The 21,139-nt window shown below is 47.9% G+C and overlaps 1 protein-coding gene across 1 annotated transcript in view; it reads right to left on the bottom strand.

Moving 5' to 3' along the window:
- LOC144175050 (23 kDa integral membrane protein-like) overlaps positions 1 to 13,431 on the bottom strand; it is a 34,796-nt gene extending 21,365 nt beyond the window's left edge. The window contains exons 1-2 of the mRNA XM_077704088.1: positions 13,101 to 13,431; positions 462 to 656 (exon numbers count right to left, since the gene is read on the bottom strand). Of these exons, the coding sequence (XP_077560214.1) occupies positions 462 to 656; positions 13,101 to 13,307 (402 nt within the window). The 5' untranslated portion in view covers positions 13,308 to 13,431. The remainder of the gene's footprint in view (positions 1 to 461; positions 657 to 13,100) is intronic.
- Between the last annotated feature and the right edge of the window lie 7,708 nt (positions 13,432 to 21,139).

Genomic DNA, 21,139 nt, shown 5'->3' with positions numbered 1-21,139 from the left:
GACAGGACGATAGCGGTGATACTCTCGTCCCCGCTGAGTAATGGCATAGAACATGGCAACTTCCACTAACGCATAAATTCTATTAAATAACTTTACCCAAATAAGCGTGCGGTAACATTTATATAGTTCCCTATAACTACGACCGCACAAAGTTACCAGATGCCGGCCTCGAAGTACATTTTTAGCGCCATCTGGCGTACGTGAGCGCAACCGGTGCAACTTCTCGATCGGTATCGAAACGTGCAGTGTATCAGCGGTGGCGCGTCGAGTGCGCTCGAAAAGTCAATCGCGCTTCGCTTCAATCCGGATTGAAAGTGCCTGTGTGACAGGGGTATTATTTAGTGTGCGGCGTAGTAAGCCTTTGGTGCTAACGTGTTTCAAGCGAAAGAATTCCGCGTTGCAAGTTGAGCTAAGGCAGTCGACGGTACGATCGCGAGTGTGGCCGCGTGCTTGACACTTACTCCGGTGAGCATGACGGAGGACTCCCTGAGCGAGCCGCAGCATCCCAGGAAGCCGACGACGAAGAGGAGGCATCCAAGGAAGAGCGCTGTGGCGGCTGCCTGCCGCACGCTCTGCAGGCTCGGCAGGGGCGCCTCGTCACCCTGGGAGCCGGCCAGGGCGATCGCCGACACGATCACGATGGCAAGGCCCAGGAGCTGCGCATGGTAGCACACGGACAACATTGCTTGCGCTTGCGTTGCCAACAAAACGAGCGCAAACATTGTTTCTATTGTCGCTAGGAAGTCTGTAGACAGTCCTGACGGTCTATTCACCACTAGCTTTTATCAACAACAAACGTTCAACTCAGCAAACGTCCAAGTTAATGTTAATAGTTATTACAAGGGATGGTCGGAGTTCCGCTTCAACTATTACACGCTGAAGAGTTGACCTTGTAGACTCGCTCTTTACAGCATGCGCCGATCCGTCGAAGCAATCCCCGCACTTTCTAGTACGACTCATGCTCGAAGAATACACAAACACGTAAACATTGAAATCAACGTCCAAAAATTTTTCTTCCTTAGCCAACTTAGCAAAAACTAAAAAAAATGCCTTAAAATCGCCTAGCCGGCTACCACTCCTCACAACTATAGTCATCACCATAACCATCATCATCATCACCATCATCAGCCTGACTACGCCCACTGCAGGGTAAAGGGGAACTCATACAGTACCCAGACGTTTTCTCCCTTTTACACCCCTACGAAAAAAGATGACACACAAAACCTCGTCAGCAATGCCTTCATTTGCATTTCATGCAGATGACAACATAATACAGGGCTTTCTGTATGTCGTCATGCGAACACAACGTTCAGTTCGGGAAGTTGTCTGATGATTTAACCAATTTTTTTCAGAAGCTCGGTGCAAAAAAATAAACAGAAAAAAAACATTATTTTCACCGATTTTTTCCTGTTTTTTTTCTAAACCTTAGTGTTTTCTTATTTCAAGCTACGACTCAGGGTCTCCTCGACGTATTTGTATGTGGAATTACGTCTGCCACGCATTCAGTCAAGACTCGGTGCATTTAAAATTCGAAAGTGATTCTTTGTCGAAGTCAAGTAAGGAGAGATAACCTTGGTTACTAGATCGCGCTTTCCACAACAGCCATATTCTCGTATACTTCGCGGGTTAAACCGAATTACTGGTGTCGCTATAGTCTGTGACCCCACTTTATCTTGTTTTCCAGCGGGAATTGCCAAATGAAGCAGCTTAACAGCGAACAAACCGCAATGACAATGATACAGTCGTTTCACCCACTGCTTAGAGTCTTCGCGTTACAAGTACTTCGTTCGCAAAGAGTAATTCGAGAGCACTGCCTTCCTGCCACATGTGACATCTCCATACGGGACTTGACCCTCTTCTATCGTTTTGCAAGAATCTACTTATCTATTCAACGTACCTGATCAGTTAAACAAACAAAAAAAAACCCCGCAAAGTGTTAGGTAACTAACTGTTCACAACAAACTCCAACATGTCAGCTATAGACCTAAGAAAAAACCTCAATTGTATTTTGTATTCTGTCACCTTGACTCATTAAAAAAATCCTGCATCCTTGTCTGCCCGAACAAAACACGGCCCAAAGAGCGGCCGGGTGATGCCAAGTGTGTCACACCTACAACGCTGTGCTTGCTTGTAGTTCCTGCGACGTGTGCTTACGCGGACCGAAGCTTTGTGTGATTGTTTATTAGGCTTAGCCCGACGTTAGGCTTAGTAACGATGCGGGGCACAGAGCGTTCTTATCCCCTCGGATCGGTCGTTGTTTGTTTACGGCCTTCACAATTAACGAGCAACCGAATGACACAAGGTTTGGCAGAGTCCGCATTGACGGCTACGAGCCTGTCTTCCCGTATCACCTATTGTCTCTATAGATCTGCAACCTATGTGGCACATCGCACGGTCTGTTTATGGGTTGTTTTTATTTGTAGCAGGCATCTCGCCTTATCCCAGGCTGTCTTTGCAGACAGACGAAGTGACGTGTAGGCCGCCGCGAATAGTTCGTTTGCGTCAGCCTCGCATTAAATCCTTTGAGACATATCTTCTACGCACGGGCCAGACAGCCCTCGCCGGCGTGCATTTGCACGGCGGATCGCATAAAGTGACCTGTTAACCAACGCCGCATTGTCTGTACTGTGCAGTACTTTTTTTTAGTTCGGGAAAAGCTGCTCCGGCAGGCCGTTCCCTGCACGTTTCCTTTCCGAATTGTTATGACTGGTTCCCGCTCGTGCACTGTATACGCCCCAACGCGCCGCGGCGTGCCGCCGCTGCTGCTTTACGGCCACTTTCCCCGTAGTTTTATGACGAGCGATAGCCGAGCAATGGACGCACGTCTAGGAAGCACTATCACGGTTGACGAGCTACCTTATTGTTGTTGTTACAAAAATGAAAACGCGGTTATGCAACCATTTAGGACCAGGATTCATTACTGGGCTAGCAATTAAATATCCCTGCTTCTGTATCTGTATCTTGTTGTCTATGCATTTTGATGTATGTATGTATGTATGTATATATGTATGTATGTATGTATGTATGTATGTATGTATGTATGTATGTATGTATGTATGTATGTATGTATGTATGTATGTATGTATGTATGTATGTATGTATGTATGTATGTAGTGAATCAGAATGGGAAAATGAGGGGCTGGTTGAATTAAGACAGAAATAATGGTTGACAGTCAAGAATGCCTCGGAAAGCAAAGGGGAGAGTGCGGTAGGTCATTGAAACAGATGAAGGGGTTTAAGAGACAGAAAGAAAGTGGAGGAAAAATTCCCGCCGTGTGTGATCCGAACCCACGACCTCCAGAGTACGCGTCTGGTGCTATGACCACTACGCTACCGGCGGGGCTGTTTCTCCTCCACTTTCTCGGGTATTTATGTTAAGGTATTCGTTTCCTACGCTCGGGGGTGGTAGCAAGCCACTCGGACTACTCGGGGTGAAGGGGACCTTCTTTTTAACCCCCGGGCCGTGACTCGAGCGTCTACGACATGTCGCGCATGTCGAGTGTCTACGGCTATTATTGCTATTGCTATTACTGCTACTACTATTCTAAAACAAGCTATCTTACTTTAGCCTGAGAGCGAGCACAAGCAAGGATTCTATGAGGCAAGGTACACAAACAAGGTTTACCCGATTTTACAATGTCGGGTTTTACGAATTTTTCAATTAATAAACGTATAAATGTAAATTGCTCGAGCTGTTTTGTATAGCCCTAATTCTTTCCCAATTTTTTTGAAGTTTTCCAGTTAACAATATAATTTACGGCTGTCTGTGTCTTGTTAAATAGTGGTCCAACTAAATGTCTTATAACCTTTAGCGGTTACCAATTCTACTTGCTCATAGCCTACCTTTCTTCGAAGTTTTGGTGTTTAGAGAAATTCAGCTTGATTAACTTACACCTTCAATATGACGCCGGAAATGAATTTAACACAAAAACTCCGAAGCTAGTAGTCATTACGAGTGCACGGCATGAGGACCCCTGACATTACCACGAATTATGGATGCAACCTGCGCTGGGTCCATTCCCGAAACATTTGCTCGAGGTAGATTACCTCATCAAGTTTCAATAAGCAGCTTCGCCAGAAGCCAATTCAAATCAATGAATACGAAAATACCACAGAGTAAAGTCTTTTTCAGGCGTGTGATCACCGCATTGTGAACAGTGTGTTGTTTGTATTCAGTTTTCTTTCTATTGTGTCATATCTTATCACATGGTGGCGACACTTAAGCATACACGTGATCTAGCAGCGCGTTGTGATTATCGCACATCCGTTGTCTCCGATGCGTAATCTACCGGCATTGTTTGAAATGTATTTGCTCTTGCGCTTGGTGCATTGTGCATACGTTATTTTTTTTTGTGCTGATTACTTAATTCTGACCCTTTTCGCTTTCTCACGACGAAAGATAAACATAAAGCAGCCCTGCTGACTTTTTTCGGAATAAGGACCATGCCCAGTCTTAACCATTTGCCTTTGCCGCGGCTTTTCGCGCTTGTGCACTAAAAACGAATGAAACAAACAGGAATGATAGCACCCTATTTGGGCCTCTAATATGGCCTGCAATCAATAAAGCGTTCCGCAGTTCTACAATTATAATTTGACTTCTGTTCAATGCAAAATACCCTAAATTTTCCATAAACATAAGAATTTCCCTCTCTGAGTCGCGTTTATATTTTTTTCTCCGCTGCAATTAATGGGATGTCCGAATTTAAATGCGCCCCATTCGCCAGAACAAAACTCTCCAGAAGTTACCACGGTGCTTTGCATGGTTACAGGTCAAAGATGCTAGGCTGGAGTTCGTTAACCTCCCCGCAGAGTAATTATTGCAAGTGAGTAAGATCTGCGGCTCTGTCGAGTGGGCGAGCTTGTGCACGAAGTCTGCCCCCCCTGCGCAAACCGAGTGGCAAATCAGCGCGGTGATGCAGTCGAAAGTGAGGTCGTAAGGGCATAGCTTGCCCTGTGTTCTTTTTTCGTCCAATTGCCCCGTGCGCTAAGTAATAATGTTTCACAACCGTAAGCATATACACTATGTGGATTGCCTGAACCCATAGGTAAGGCTCGGAATGCTCGTTGTGTGTACGCATCCTTTAGGCCGCAAATAAAAAGAAATCCCGCGCCACTTTAAGCAGTAAAATTGATTTCGTGTTCTTAATATGCAGTCGTAATATTGACGTATCGTCATATTCAATGTGTTAGTTTTCCCATTCAGTGACATATGCGCGCGATAACACGTTCACGCGTGTTCTAAATTCTCCTCGCGCAGGAGAAACAACTCACTGGGAAGGGATAACACCATCGCTGATGAGGGGAAACAAAAGTGGGAGGAAGCTCTTCCGCGTGTGCATGCAGTTTTGCACGAGTAGGTTGGATATTTCGGCCTGTGCCATTACGACTATCCCAACTGAGGAGATTGTGCACGGTAAGCCTTGTCCGGCGGTTTGCGTGGTGTTCGGCTATACGTAATATTGCCACGAAATATCTTCGGCCCGAAGCGAAGGGCTTCTCTTTACTTCTGGTGTGGACGGAAATTGCACAAATGCCTTCTTCCGTGCAGCTTTAAGAGACGTCAAAACGACGCAAATTGGGCAAAATAGAAAGACTACATAAAAAAAGTTTCAATATTTCTAAAATGGAAGACTTAACGCCATCTTGGTAGCTAATAAAGCAAATAAAAGAGGAACTTGAAATAAAGAGAACGTATACTGCACAGTTGAACGCAACGCACGCTTTAACGGTTTCATGGAGGAAATATTTGTTCCAAAAAATAATGGAGCGAGCGGAACGCAACGTGCTTCACCGATGGGCGCAGATATGGAACGGACGGAGAATAAATTTCGGCATCGGAGCTGCTCAGGGAAGCCATCAATCATGAGGCACGTTTTCTCCTTTTCTTCTTTAGCGTTGTTTTTTTCGGTCCTTGCATGGCCCTGTGTGCTGCGTTGTTTACGGCGAGAAACAACCTGCCGGTGTTTATTTCAATAACGCCGTCGTATCGCTCTCGGTCTTGCGAAAGAGGCGTGTGGCCTCACTTACATTCGCTTTTTTATTGTTCGTGTTACCTCTGCACCGTATTTAAATCAAACGTGGCAGCGGTATGCATCAGATTTGAGCTTTAGGCTGTTAACGTCACCGCTCCCACTGACCCCATTCAGGAAATTTAGACCGAGAAAAGATTTTATGGGCATTTCGAAAACACAGATTTCAATCATTCCCGTGACGATATTACGATGACATTTGTCGGAAAAAAAAAAAAAAACAGGGGGCCATCAGGGTGTTGCATGTAAAAGAGGAGGAGAAAAGCGAAAGGAAAGGCCGAGAGGTTATCCTGGCTTAGAGCCCGGATTGCTACTCGGCACTGGGGAAGGGGTGTTCAGGGAATAAAAGAGAGGGCAGGCGAAAAATAGGGGATGGGAGCGGGATTGCGCATACACTTCAGTCCCTTTGCGGGCACTACAGTCTTTCGTCCAAGCGTGTGTCCTTCATGAAACGCAAAAGGGCTTCTGTTGCCTTCCGCAAAGTTGATTGTAGGGGTTGTTGTCGTTGTCCTTTAATAGTCTCTAGTTTGAACGGTTGATTCTCCAATCGGCTGAGCTCGGCTGCCAAAACGCTTCTTTCCGATGAATACTAGGGGCGACAACAAAGCACATGTTCGATTGTCTCTTCAATTTCGCAGGCGTCGCAGTGGGCACTACTGGCCATCCCGTTCAGGAAGGAGTAGGCTTTCGTGAAAGTAGGCTTTCCCAACCACAGCCTACAAAGTAAAGTAGACTGTGATCGAGACAGCCCACACGGAAGACGACACTGGAGTAGAGGGTCCTGGTTGTGGAGGCGCGGATGCACAAAGTCCGGTGTATTCCACTGAGTAATGGAGGTCCTGCGCGCGAACTGACGAAGCAGCCTAGCGGCATCAGTCCTTGAAAGCGGAAGGAAGATGGTCCTTTCACAGTCATGGCCTGGCCGGGCAGCGGCATCAGCCACAACATTGCCAGTTATTCAACAGTGGCTTGGCAGCCACTTAAATAATATGTTATGCCCCCTTTATGACGGCCTGGTGAAATAATTTTCGGATTTCTGTCACATGTTGGTGGAAAGGACTACAGCGCAAGGCCGCTCGGAAACTTTGCAGGGCGCCTTTAGAGTCGGTAAAAATGGACCATTTTTTGGGAGCAGCTGCCATAATGTATTTGCGAGCTTCACGGATGGCTGCAAGTTAAGTAGCCGTCGAGTTCGGGGCATTTTGCATGTGAAAAGACATCTATTAAAGCGATGTTAAAAAGCAATAGTAAACTGAAAAATAAAATTAAAAAAAAAGAACGTTTGGAAGACGCCACATTCGTTGTGATGAAAATCGCCATAAAGAACAAAATGACAGTAAAAAAAGTTACATATGATATAGCTGTGCCAACCACGTAGTGTCGTATGCGATCCAGGAATGTATGCGAAAGCAGCATGCATTTATCAGATCGAACTTTTCAGTTTTGTCGTAGAGTTTCAGCTCTATAAAACTGTTTATATTGTGATTTTAATATATTTTGTAAATTATTTTCAGTTAGAAAGGAGCTATATTATTTGCATTATGCATATTTTTGTTTTATGATTTTTATTCTTTATTTTTTAGTGCGTGCGTGCGTGTGTGTGTGTGGGGGGTCTCCTTACTGTGGGTAAGGCGGAACTGGGTCTGTGACTCTATGCGCGCGCATTAAAGGTCAGGCGGACTAGATAAATCTGTACGCAGTGGCTAAATAGCGCATGCGTGAGTAAACACCGAAAACAAGGAATTATAGACATGAGCTGGCCGTATGTGAGGCGTGTCATGCCTCGAACCAAATCTAGGTCAACCAATGGTTGGTCCGAAGAACTTTCATTCAGTATCATTCACTTGGCGTTTCTTTTTAAACCCCTTGCTAGGAGTTGGCCAGTGTCCCTTCTGACCTGGCGGCTGCCGGAGCTTGACTGATGATCGCCCGTAGAGCTTACTGGTCTGGGCTGAGCATTAGAGCCGTCCAGGTGTCTGTTGTGCGCGTGCCATCTGATATCTGCGGGCACGTCTATATCATCTGGACCATGCTGGCAAGGCTTTCACAACGTTTACATTAGGCACAAATTTTCCTCAGTAGAGTTTACCTATGATAAAGAGTTTAATTAGAAGTACCGGTTATGGGTAGGTCCCAACGTGTAATTTGTTCAAGATTGACTCTTCCTTTTTGCTTAGGGTGCGTTAAAAGGAACCATGCTCAATACGAGCCCCATCATCTATTGTGTAAACTACGGACAATTCACAAACGAACAAGTTAGTATTCAAAACAAAAATAAATGTGTTTCCCTATAAATGCGTTACCCAAACCTTTCTTATTTTCTTGGGGGAAGGAAACTAAAAAACGGACGCCCTTTCGCAGCTTTGTTTTAGGAGAGAAGGGACAAGAATATGCTGGCACCCACCGCTAATGTTTCCCCAACATTGCTCGTGCGTTGCCCGTTAATATATATATATATATATATATATATATATATATATATATATATATATATATATATATATATATATATATGTTTATATATATATATTTCCCGGTTAGTCATATCGGTGCACCCATCGCCATTATCATCTAAATGATCATCATTGTCCCCTCGCTTCGATTGCGGACAAAGGTCTGGGCTCGGTGACTGAATAAAGAAACGCTGTCTCTCAGTATATATATATATATATATATATATATATATATTGTGAGACACCCTGACCACAACTCTGTGCTCTTCAACACGTTACGGACATTTCCTCGTAATCGGTACATTATCATCAGTGCTAGCTGTCATGGCCTCGGCATCATCATCACCTGTACATAATCATCAGCAGCACTTAATTGGGTTTTTCGTCTGAGTGTCCGAATAAACCGGCTTTCCATCGTCTCTCAAGTGGTGGAGGGTGCCTTTCGATCTCACAGTCTACCTCTGCAGCGCCACTCCTGGAGCTCCGTTCGGGCCGCCGTCTGACTCAGGAGACCATGCCCATGACGCTCGATCCAGCCAGCTCCACGGCTACGCCTCCCCCGCGATGTTTTAGCAGCCGCCAGCGAGATCCGCGCGACTTCGCTGGCCTTCGTGGGGATGATGTAGAAGAGTGGTTGGAGAACTTCGAGAGAGTCAGCGCATATAACGGGTGGGACGACAAGCTAAAACGGCTGACTGTCGGCTTTTCCCTCACCGAGGTCGCGAAGACGTGGTACCTCAATAACGCGGGACGCCTACCCGATTGGACGACCTTCACAACCGAGATCCGCAAGATTTTTGGGACATCCGCAGCTCGCTCTGAGGACGCGAAAAAGAAACTGGAAGCGCGCGTGCAACACCCGTGCGAAAGCTACACCTCTTATATCGAAGATGTTCTCGCACTGTGCCGGAAGGTCAATAAGGATATGTCTGAGTCGGACCGCGTACGCCAGATACTGAAAGGTATTAACCAGTTCGCTTTCACTGCGCTCGCCCTTCAGAACCCAAGAACCGTCTCGGATGTCACCACTACTTGCCAACGTCTTGACGATCTGCAGTCGATCCGCATTCAGCAGGATACATCGGCCACGCGCTTAGGCGACGAAGACCTTCGCTCTGGAACGGCTGCTGAAGTCGCTGACTTCATACTGCACAACATTATTTTGCGCCATGGCGCGCCACGCGTCTTCCTCAGCGATCGCGGCAGGGCTTTTCTGTCCGCTGTAGTCGAAGAGCTTCTGCGTTCCTCCAAGATCGTGCACAAGACAACGTCCAGCTACCATCCCCAGACGAATGGATTAACAGAGAGATTCCATCGAACCCTCGCGGACATGCTCTCGATGTACATCAGCCCTGATCATCGCAACTGGAATACCATCCTGCCATTTATGACTTTTGCGTACAATACTGCAACGCAAAAAAACGACTGGATACTCACCATTCTTCCTAGTCTTTGGCCGCTCTCCCTCTATTACCTTCGAGTCAACTATCTTCTAGGCTCCTGTCCCCTCTGAAATGTCATCTCGGGAGCAGTACGTTTCACGGCTCGCCCACTGCCGGGAACTCGCGCGAAGTCGAACCGAAAGTCAACAACAAGAACGCAAAGCTCGCTACGACGTCGCACATCGCTCTGTTCAATTTCGGCCAGGTGATGAAGTATTGTTATGGACCCCTGTTCGTGTACCCGGTCTGTGCGAGAAATTCCTTCATCGCTTTCTTGGTCCATACAAAATCACAGAACAGACTTCGCCAGTTAATTACCGTGTGACGCCAGTAGAACAGTCGTCAGATCGGCGCCGCCGTGGTACTGAAGTCGTACACGTATCTCGCCTCAAGCCGTTCAACCGCAGGACAGAACAATAAGTCGCGGCCAGGCGGCCGCTTCCCTGACCACGACTCTGTGCTCTTCAACACGTTACGGACATTTCCTCGTAATCGGTACATTATGATCAGTGCTAGCTGTCATGGCCTCGGCATCATCATCACCTGTACATAATCATCAGCAGCACTTAATTGGGTATTTCGTCCGAGTGTCCGAATAAACCGGTCACGCTTTCCATCGTCTCTCAAGATATATATATATATATATATATATATATATATATATATATATATATATATATATATATATATATATATATATATATATATAAACAATGACGGAACGCCGAAACGCCTACCCGTAGCTGGATTGTCTCAAAATATCGTTAGTATTCAATTATGTGGCTCTATCTGGTTATTAACAACGAAAAAAATTAAAACATGCACTCCAGTTTCCACAGTTATTATTTCGTCCATATTCTTTTGTGTCGGACGAGCTTGAAAGAGTGCTGCAGAATGCTCGCGCCGAATTTCTCCGCTAACGCATGAAAATAATCGGATCGCTGAATAGGACAGCATAATACGAGCGCTGCTCCCGCACAAACTTTTTGTCGGCAACAGAAATTTCAATTATCCTGCCCGGAGCTCTCGAATTTTCCGCCGGCGTTGAAGAGCTATCCTCTTTGAAAGCCGTTGTCGCGAGTGTGATTAGAATCGCTGGGCCGCGCTTTGTCCTCATGCAATTAGGTCCTGCCTGGAACAAAGCTAATGGATTTTATAACAATACTTCCGCACAGTTATAATAACAGTTATAATAACTCGCGATATTAAACACGTCTGGGACGACTTCGTACGCTTCTATATATGTGAATGCCTGCGGGCGTTTTCGTGCGGTGTGCGTTGTATCACAACGTTGATGCAACGGTTCTGACAGAAAACTGGCGTATGCTAGTGTAGTGGTTCTTATTTTTTTAGTTGACCCGTATACCCATGTACTGCGCATTGCCCATTCCAGTTTTAATCTTCTCGGTAGGTTCCCCCCTCCATTTCTTTTTCTTTGCCCCGAGTTTCCTCCTTAGCATTTCTTTTTTTTTTGTCTGCCTTTCTTTGTCCATCGGATAAGGCTGAAAGCACTCGCAAGAGTCACGGTGTAATTTGATTATCCTTACTCTAAAGGTAGCTTCATACATTTGTGCATGCTCTCCAATGGCGTTTTTGTACTTCTGTACCTCTGTTTTTCTTGCTTCTTCGTCGTGCACAATGTGGCTTCATGTGATTTTTTTTCCTTGTAACGTTTTCTGGTCCACACACAGTCAACTTTTTTCCAATTTCGTCCCAACTTGCTGCGGAAAATTCTTAATCTCACGCATGCACAATTTCCATAGTTGATGGTTCTCTAGTCGGCATTGCGCCAGATCTCGAGAAATATTGTGCGCAGCGCTCCTTTTCTTGTTAACGATCTGAAAAGGTAAAATAGAAGCTAAATAGGAATAACGAACGCTTTTCTACGCACGCGAGTAAAAAAAAACATTTATAATGACGTTTCGGCTTAGGGACCGTCCTTCCTCAGGTGTATGTACCTCGGATGACAGCCTTGAGATATAGACACACGTGATTTTATTAAGAAGGCACCTACGGCTCTTACGCTAATAAGTACCCTGAGGAATTTAGTCCACCTGTCTATTAAGAGGCACATCGGCCAGGTATGCGCAGAGCAACATCGAAACATTTCAATAAGCGATTAGTAAATTTATTTGCCTGAGCCGCGTTTTTACTTTTCGAGCTCCTGCATGTGGCAGATACGGGGCACGATCCGCTGAGGAGAGCAGAGTAGAATACGCGTATACGCGTTACCCACTTTTTTCCGGGCAACGTCCAGGTCGTAAACATCAGTATTTCCCTCAATTTTTGCTGCTCTGTGCTTTCACCGACGGCTACCAATACCGGAGACCGCGCCCTTCGGCCTACGCCTATCTCGCCTGCACGCATTGCGCACACGTCGCTTTCTGATGCGGGATAAAAGTCGACACGTAAGCGAGGTTGTTGCGTACGCCAAGAGTAGAACTAGCGGAAAATCCATAAATATCCCACGTAATGAAACCATTAATGCGTGGACACGAAGGATGTATACTAAGTACTAATTGCTTCGGGAAGACATCCGCGATCGCGGTGTGAAGAGCCTCAGGAAAAGATAAATCATAGGCGCCCACGCGATGAATCCTGCTCTTCGTGCATGACAGAGCTTGACTGTTCGATTTCGGGAAATGTTGAAATGGAGGCGTTTTGCGTGAAACGGGCAGCGGATTCTTTCTGGATCAGAGCTAATTTGGTCTCGTAACGCTGCCGTGGGATCAATTGCGCGAAATGGAACTGTGTCTGTGCTTTTAAGAACTGTCAGAAAGCGGCCCCAAAGCGAAACAATCCAAAATTTACACAGAGTTTCTCTTTAAAGGCTGTCGGCTGATATCGACCATGTTTGTTGATTAAAACCGGTTGACTACCGACATAAGGTAATCAGTGCAGTATATTTGTTGTAAAAGGGTTGTTCAAAGCGACATTATAACCCCCCCCCCCCTCCATACAAATAACTTAACTATACAGCGCAACAGGAATATGGAGCTTGCGAGAAACGGCGCCCCCTGACTATAGACATAAGCTAATCAGTGCAGCATATCTGCCAGAAAAAGGTTGTGCAGAGCGCGGTTTGCGCGGTACATGCAAACAAGTGTACAACGCAGTAGGAATGCGGAACGTGCAAGAAAACGGCCGCCCGGATGGGCGTGCCTGGAAAGACGCACCCATACTAGGAGGTTGACGACGAAGAGGCTGTACTTGAGACAGGAGAACCCGCAGGAGTTCCCTCCGTCGATACTTTTCCCCTTGGCGGCCTGCATCGGTCTTGTTCTCGACGGTGGCTGGGTCACTTGAGGTGGAGGGGGCGGCCTGGGGTCGACCGATCCGCCGTCGCCGCCGCCGTTGTTCCGTTCGGCCACTTTGTCGGCCATGTCTGAAGCTCCTCTTCTCTCGCCCCCTGACGTGCCTTGCAGAGGCGACGCTCGTGCGTGCGCGTGCTTCGCGAGCCGTTGTAGAGGGCTTATCGCAGACAGCGCCCCGTACGCTTATCGCGCTGCCGTGTAGGCCGGAGAACTTTGGTCCTGTGCGCCTTCCTTGCTGCTTCTATTGTCCTGTGTTTTGCCCCCATGGACACGCTAGGCTTTCTAGCATTTATGTTTTACTTTTCCAGTTTGCGGAGGTTGGGCGATATGTGTAGCCGTTGAGTCCATCCTTCCCGTCCTTCCTTATGTGGAGAAGGCGAAACATGCGCCGTATCGTACCGTGGGAGCTTGTCGCGATGGATTGTCACAGCTCTCAAACAATGCTGATCATAAAGGAGCAAAAAAAAAAAAAAAAAGCGTAAAACGCGAAAAATGGAAGAAAACTTATTAGCTTTAGTTTGCATCAGAAGCAAGCTGTCGCGCTCGCAACAATTGCAAGGCGTTGGGGAGTTTTGCCCTCATTTCTCCTCCTCTACCAGATAATAAACTTCACTGCCCTTTCTACAAAGGTAAACCTTCCTGTCAGCGTATGCAGTAGACCCGATGACATCAGTCCTTTTCTTCTAACTTCATCGCTCCACTTATTCTGAGTGTGATAACGTTTAGAGAGTGTCCAAATCGTGTTCTCCGCAGAAACCATACCTGAGCACGTCGTCAACGGTTACACGCGCTACCGTGTGTATGACTACGTGAAAAAACCTCGGCAATGCAAAAAAAAAAAAAAAAAATTCCAGCGCTTCAGACACGTGGCAGAAGTATGCAATTTTTCGCTTCGGTGTTCCAAGTGCGGTGACAGTCATGATCGTGCGACCTGTTCTACTGACGAGCTAAAATGCCCTAACTGCAGCAAAACGCACGTATCCACATTTAATCTCTCCTCCGTCCGCCGCGATCAGAAGGTGATGCAAACCATGTTGACTACAAGTCAGCAAAATCCACCCTGCTAGAGCGGCGTCACACTGGCCGCAAGGAAGACTCGAAAAAGCCAGAACAGACACTTGCGCGTGTTATACCCATTAACGTCGAAGAGGACTCCCCGGCTCTACCGTTCCTGCGGCGTGAGCCGCAGCTGCAGCAGACTGGATATGGCTAGACATATATGAAAGATTACTCCACACTGGCTAGTCATTTAACTGACGCTCTTAGAAAGACGGAGCCAGTGAAGGTGGAATGTGACGCAAAGAAGGAGGACGCTTTTCAAACGCTTAAACGAGCCTTGAGCGAGGAGCCAGTTGTAATGGCCCCATACTTTTCAAAGGGTTTCGGGATTTAGTGCGGTGCGAGCGATAGTGGCATGGGAGCTGTACTATGCCAAGAGGATGCGAACGGCCGGGAACGACCAGTTTTGTACTTAAGCCGCAAGCTAACTTGCAGGGAACGGGTTTACAGTACATCATAAAGAGAATGTGGCTGCGTCGTGTGGGTAGTGCAGAAGTTTGCGTGCTATGTAGCTGGTAACGCTAACGCAGACGCACTAAGTCGTGCGTTCTAAGTAGGGCTGCCTCCGTCCACCCCGTGTTTTTCGTTTCGTCTCTTCGTGAACAGCTTTTAGATTAGCAGGTATATGGGAGCGAAATTATTGCCCTCATTTGCTGCCTCAGTTGATTATTTTCGCACCGCGTGATTTCAAGTAATTAACCGTAGTTATGATCACTTCATATCGTGTGTTATCTTTGACACATAGTTTGAGTTCCTATTTTAGTTTAGCGTCCCACATGGGTCTCTTGGTGTAGAGGGTCCAAATTTGGAATAGACACTTAGCTAGGAGAGTTTTTCACGTTTTTTGGAGTCTCGTGTTCTAACGGAGGACAGAGGTTGCTTGCTTGCGCTGGGTGTTAGCTGTTGTCGGTCGGTTTTTTGCAAGCTCCTGGATGGGGAGCGACCGGTGCTGAGAAACGAGACCGGAAGAGCCGGGCGAAGCTGGTCGAGACACCTCGGCAGCACGGCGATGTACCTGTGACCCGGACATGGCAAGTGGTAGCTATTCGTGAAAGGAGCGTGGTGGCACCGCCCTTTTCCTAGGAGCACTGGAGGTGAACCTGGATGAGCCTGGCGAACGAGCGCACCCACCATCCGAGCCACGTGGAGGCAGCTCGTCTTCATGGCGCATTGTCTGGTGGCGGGGGTGCTGTTGTGCACGAGCGGCCGGCCCAAATGCGTTGCACGGGGCGACGCGCCGACAGCGAAGCCGATTCACGCCTCGTCCAAACCAGACCGAACCGCCCGCGGCGGGCAGGCTGAAACCAGCTGAAACATGCAGCGCCGCAGAGTCGCCTCATCCTTGCGTCGCGGCGGCTCGACCGAATCATGCATCGGGTGGATGATCGGGAACTGACATGCTGCGACTCGCCTGGAGCCAATCTCATGGAGACGGCGTGGGCGTTTCCCTATCGTGGCGGCTCGGCTGACTCAACCGCTTGGTTACCATGCGTTGGATTTCAAAACATAATCGAGCAGCCGGCACACCTGTGGGCCATCTTCACGGACTCTCGGGCTGCACTGCAATGTCTGGCGTCTTTCCCCAAAGATCAGCTTGAGCTTGATGTACAAGCTTTGCATCTTCAAGCTCTGCAAGCGCACCATCAAATAGCACTCCAGTGGCTCCCTGCCCATTGCAGGATAACTGGAGATGTGAAGGCGGACGCTGCAGCATCCATGGTGCATAACCAACGTGGACCACAAATACCGGTACCATTTTCTCGGAAAGATGCTCCAGCACTTGCATTCAGTGTGGAATAGAGCGTGCAGCGATCGATTTTAGCAGACGCACCCCGTCATTACGTGCCCCTCTACTCTATCGACCCGCATTGTAATTTTATCATGCCACCTGGAATATCCAAGCGTGGTGAAGCATTACTCCACCGTATCCGGATGAATGTCGCGTACACGCACTGTTGCAAAATCAACCAGTCCGCTTCGCCACTGTGCCCATAGTGGGATGCGCTGCGCGTGAAGATCTGAAACACCTGATCTGTGACTACGCGCGATTGAGTACGCAAAGAGTGCCTCTCGCAGTGTCTCTGGGCCGGACGCTCTCCGTAGGACTACAATTGGGGGAGGTATTAGGTCCCTGGAATTCTTTCAAACGTGCATCTCGTGCTACAAAAGCTTTATTGGCCTACTTAAAAGACACAAGTCTTGATCAGACTTTGTAAATAGTCAAATCAAGTGTGTTCCTCTTCATCGTTATAATCATCATTGTCACCGCATTCATCTGGCGTAGCAAGCCAGGCATGCTTAGCTCGGTTGACATCGCCATTCTCATTAGGATAGGATAGGAGTAACTTTATTAAATGCCGGCAACCGATGGTTTAAAGCGTCGTGACGTTGGCCAAGCGTCGACCCGGGGTTATGCCCTACTCTGCAATGCCCCAGTTCGGCATTGTCCTGGCGGGTATGTCCTATAGATAGCTTCATTTGGGAACCTGGCACAGTACCACATGATGTGCCATTGGTCCACCGGACCCACTGCACAAACACTGCACATGCACAACACTCTGATAGAGTTCTGGGTGAAGCACGTGTAGAACTGCCGGAGCGGGGAGTGACCCGGTCTGTAGCTGCCTTAGGATGACTGCCTCCTCCCGACTGCAGGTGCCGGGTGGGGAGGCGGCATTGTCCGTCGAGCTAGGCGATAAGACTTAATCACTTCGCCATAACTGGCCATTCGGTCCTTGGTTTCGAACCACCACACGGAACGGTCACTCTCGGGGGAGCGGAAGGTAAGCGCTCGCGCCGCCGAATGGGTCGTCTCGTTGTGGTTCGGTGAGGATGCACACTCGCACGCGTGAGCCGGGATCCTATTGATACGGATGGTGGTGCCTCGATCTTGGAGCTTGAGCTTGCCGATGATGGCGGCCGCCGGTGCGCACACTTGCCCCTTTGCAAAGTTGCGCACGGCGTTCCTCGAGTCGCTGAGCGCGGTGCGACACTCGGTCTCGGAGATCGCCAGAGCGATGGCAACCTCCTCGGCGTCTGTGGCGTGAGTGCCCCGCACGCTCGCTGCCGTTGTCTTGGTGCCGGTAGCCGCCGCAACGACCACTGCCACAAAGCCTTCCCGTTCGTTTTCCGATGCGTCTACGTATCGGGCGTGGGGGTCTTGGGCGTGTTGCTCGGGGAGGGCGTTGGCCCGCGCCTGCGGCCTTTCTTGGTTGTACTCAGGGTGCATGTTTTTCGGGATGGGGTCCACGTGGATGTGGGCCCGCGCCTCCTCGCTGATCTCGCACGGTTGCCGGCTGGGAGCTCGCGGGTTGTAACCTAGGGACACCAGGATACTGCGGCCCGTCTTGGTGGTAGAGAGGCGCTCCATTTGCGCGGTGAGCTGAGATATTTCCTCTAGTGCGTTATGGACACCGAGCTGCAGGAGCCGAGCCGTACTTGTGGTCTCCGTTAAGCCCAGCGCCATCTTGTAAGCCCGTCTGATCAGCGTGTTGATCTTGGTCCTGTCGGTGACGTGTCAGTTGAGGTAGGGTGAAACGTATGCGATGTGACTGATCACGAACGACTGGACGGGGCACACGAGACTGTTTTCATGCATGCCCGCCCGTCGCGTCGAGACTCGGTGTATGAGCCGGATTGCTTCCATTGCCTTGGTGGTAAGCTTGTTAATGGACTCATCGTTGCGGCAGCTCTTGTTTAGCATGAGGCCCAGGACCCTGATCTTGGAAACTTCGGGAATGCGTTGCCCTGATGCAGTCACGATCTTGATGTGATCGCACTCCCGAGGGGGAGCGCGTTTCCGTCCCGGTCGTAGCGGTGTGAGGACGAACAGCTCGGATTTGGCGGGCGAGCACTGTAGACCGGTGCCTTCAAGGTGCTGCTCGATGGTGGTAACCGCCGCTTGCAGCTGTTGCTCGATGCTGGCATCGGTGCCACCGGCACACGATCTACCATTCTCATTAAAGATTGTTTTGTTTCTCTCTCACAAGAAATGCTCAGTAGTTAATAACTTGGTGGGGCGGGATAACATTCTGTAATTACTAACTACTGCTTAAGTATACAGTGCATTGCGAAGATACGAACGACAACAAATAAAGGAGGTATGGAAAAACTGGCGAGCTGCCCCTACCGTGACATAGTCGGTTGGCCGAGCACACGGCTTGTCGTGATCTCCCAATGGTCGAGCCACAAGCTCCTCTCGCGCTTTTGTTTTGTGGAGAAATCGTGGTGCTGGATGCCTTCGAGCCCAGCCGCAACGGGCAATGTTTCCACTGATGTGGTGTGTCCGGTGGATTCTGATGAGTCATTTGGAGCATGACTTGGAAGCTTCCTTTTGCGTTGGTATACGCGCTTTATAGTGGTCAGGAGCAACATCCTGAGCGTTTCTCTCGTGCCGTACTGAGTTCAGTATAGTTTATGAACTGTTTCTTTGAACACTGGTGAACTTTGTGTGACTTGATTTGTAGTAGCTTGTTGGCCACACCAAAAATTTTGTGCAGTGTGTAGAATGAGCATGTTACATGCAAACTGATTGGATAATTTTCTGTTCTTAGGGCAGCGCTGTTATCACTAGTCGCTGCGCCCTGATATGTGGGTTATAATAAATTCTCTTTACATCCCAATCCGGGGGTAAGGTCCTGTTTCTACCCCATCTATCAGACCGAGAAGAACAACCCAAGGCGCAGTCCGAAGTCGCTAGAAACCGTCAGCTATTTATGCCTCATTCAAAACCAAAGGAATGAGCGTTCAGCATGCTGTAGGGTGTCTTCTATTGATCTGATTGTCTGGCATCATCATGTCCAAACCAGAAGGTAGCTGTTACGTTGAAGTAGTTATGTCAATTTACAAGGTAGCTAAAATCTTGCACCCCCCTCCGTCTAACGACGACGCGGACTGAATGCGCAGCTTTCTCGTGATGTATCCTTTGGTTGGTCTATCCCACACTGCGAGTATCTGGCATACTCTGGAGGTACGTACCACTTTTCTAGAATACCCACAGCAAACCTCGGGTGTGCACTCCGTAGGCCTACCGTTTGGGTCGGGGGTGTACAGTGCGAATCGGTACCTGCTATAATGGTGCACTAAGTAGTGAAAACGTAGATATTGAACGTGCTTTTGTTTGAACACTATAGGACCTTGTTTTCTCGAACCCCAATTGAACTGGCAAAGTTTGAAAGTGAATTTGTGTCACTTCTGCCGAAAATTGATGATGAAGCAGTCACTTATCCCCTATCACCGTCGAGGAAGTTGAGGAAGCTATTGACCACTTAAACCTGGGAAAGTCACCAGGCCCAGATGGCCTGAGTGCTGTTTTTATAATGCCTTAAACATGACATATCCCCTGTGTTAACTGCTGTGTTCGAAGAAGCTTCTATGTTAAAAATGCTCCCACCGTCGTTTTCGGCTTCCCACACGAGTTTAATTCCCAAAACAGAAGATATGGTCAAACTCCGTCAAGTCACATCGTACCGGCCCATAAGCTTAACAAACGTTGATTATAAAATACTAATGAAAATATTGGCTAGAAGGTTGCACACTGTATTTAGCATCTTAGCAGGGCCGCATCAAACAGGTAGTATTAAAGGCAGGTCAATTTTTACGAAATACACATGGCGCGGAGTGTACTTGAGATTTGCGACGTGACGCACACAGGCGTCGCAATGCTGCAGGTAGACCTAGAAAAGGCGTTTGATCGTGTGCCCCACAATGGACTCATGGCGGTTTTGAAACATGGTATCATCGGGTCAGTCATTCTAGAGGGTGTGCGCATGGCGTACAGCAACTGTACAACTAGGCTGATTGTTAACAAAGTGGTTGGAAAGTGTCTAGAAGTGCAGAGATCCGTGAGGCAGGGGTGTCCTCTTTCTCCTCTCCTCTTTTGCATATATATTGAATCATTATGTTTAAGCATAAAAAAAACGACACTGTCAAGGAATTTAAACTTAAAACAGCTGACATTAAAGTTTTAGCATACGCGGACGGTATCGCTATCTTCTGCGTAGATCAACAAAGCATTGCTAGGGTCATTAGTACAGTTAAATGGTTTTGTTATGTTAGTGGATGTGCTATAAACTGGGACAAGTGCCTGGGCATGTGGCACCAAGCCACTACTATCCAAAACCCAAATTCTGGTAAAATTCTTTTATGATGTAGTGAATGCGGAAGCATGCGGGATTAATTGCCGAATGCTTCCTACCATTATCATCATCATTCTTTCCCCTTTCGTCGTTCTGATCTTTTCTGTTATAAAACTCGGCACGTGTCCGCTTTCACATCGCCAAGAAAAGAGGGCACTTTGCGGGAAAGTGCACCGCTTTGTTAGCACTCTTTCAGCATGCTCCAAATTTGCATGTAGGCCTGCGAAAGCGCCTCTAACACACGTTTCTAAGTCGTAGCCACAATACATTCTCTCTAGACCCACCTTTAGTCAGATAAGGTAGCTGAACTGTGGCGGTGGCACGCTGGGGATGCGGGTTCGTCTTGCGTTCCTGGATTCTCTGGTTCGACTATCATCCCGGCCAAAACATGCCCAATCTTTTTTTCTAACATTTTACCTTACTTGGTTTTCAGGAGCTTGACTGGGAAATTCAGTATCCATCCGAGCATTCTTTCCCCACTATTTTGTTGAGCCATCAGCCATTTTATCTGCCATCTTTTTGCCACGATGCCGAATTTTCGACCTTATGGATTGGCTACTGCTTTCGTATTTTCGTATTATGAACGGGACGAAAGCGGCAGGAATTTGTTCGGCAACCGAAACGTCAGAAATGTCGCACAGTGAAAAAAAAAAGAAAAAAAAAATCACCAAATCCATGCAGCTAAAACACAAGACATTTTAGCAC

Source organism: Haemaphysalis longicornis, unplaced genomic scaffold (assembly GCF_048455015.1).
Source record: "Haemaphysalis longicornis isolate Haplotype H1 unplaced genomic scaffold, Haemaphysalis longicornis Haplotype H1 scaffold_3, whole genome shotgun sequence".
NCBI lineage: Eukaryota > Metazoa > Arthropoda > Arachnida > Ixodida > Ixodidae > Haemaphysalis > Haemaphysalis longicornis.
The sequence above is the reverse complement of the archived record's forward strand: the minus strand, read 5'-3'. Positions and strand labels throughout refer to the sequence as shown.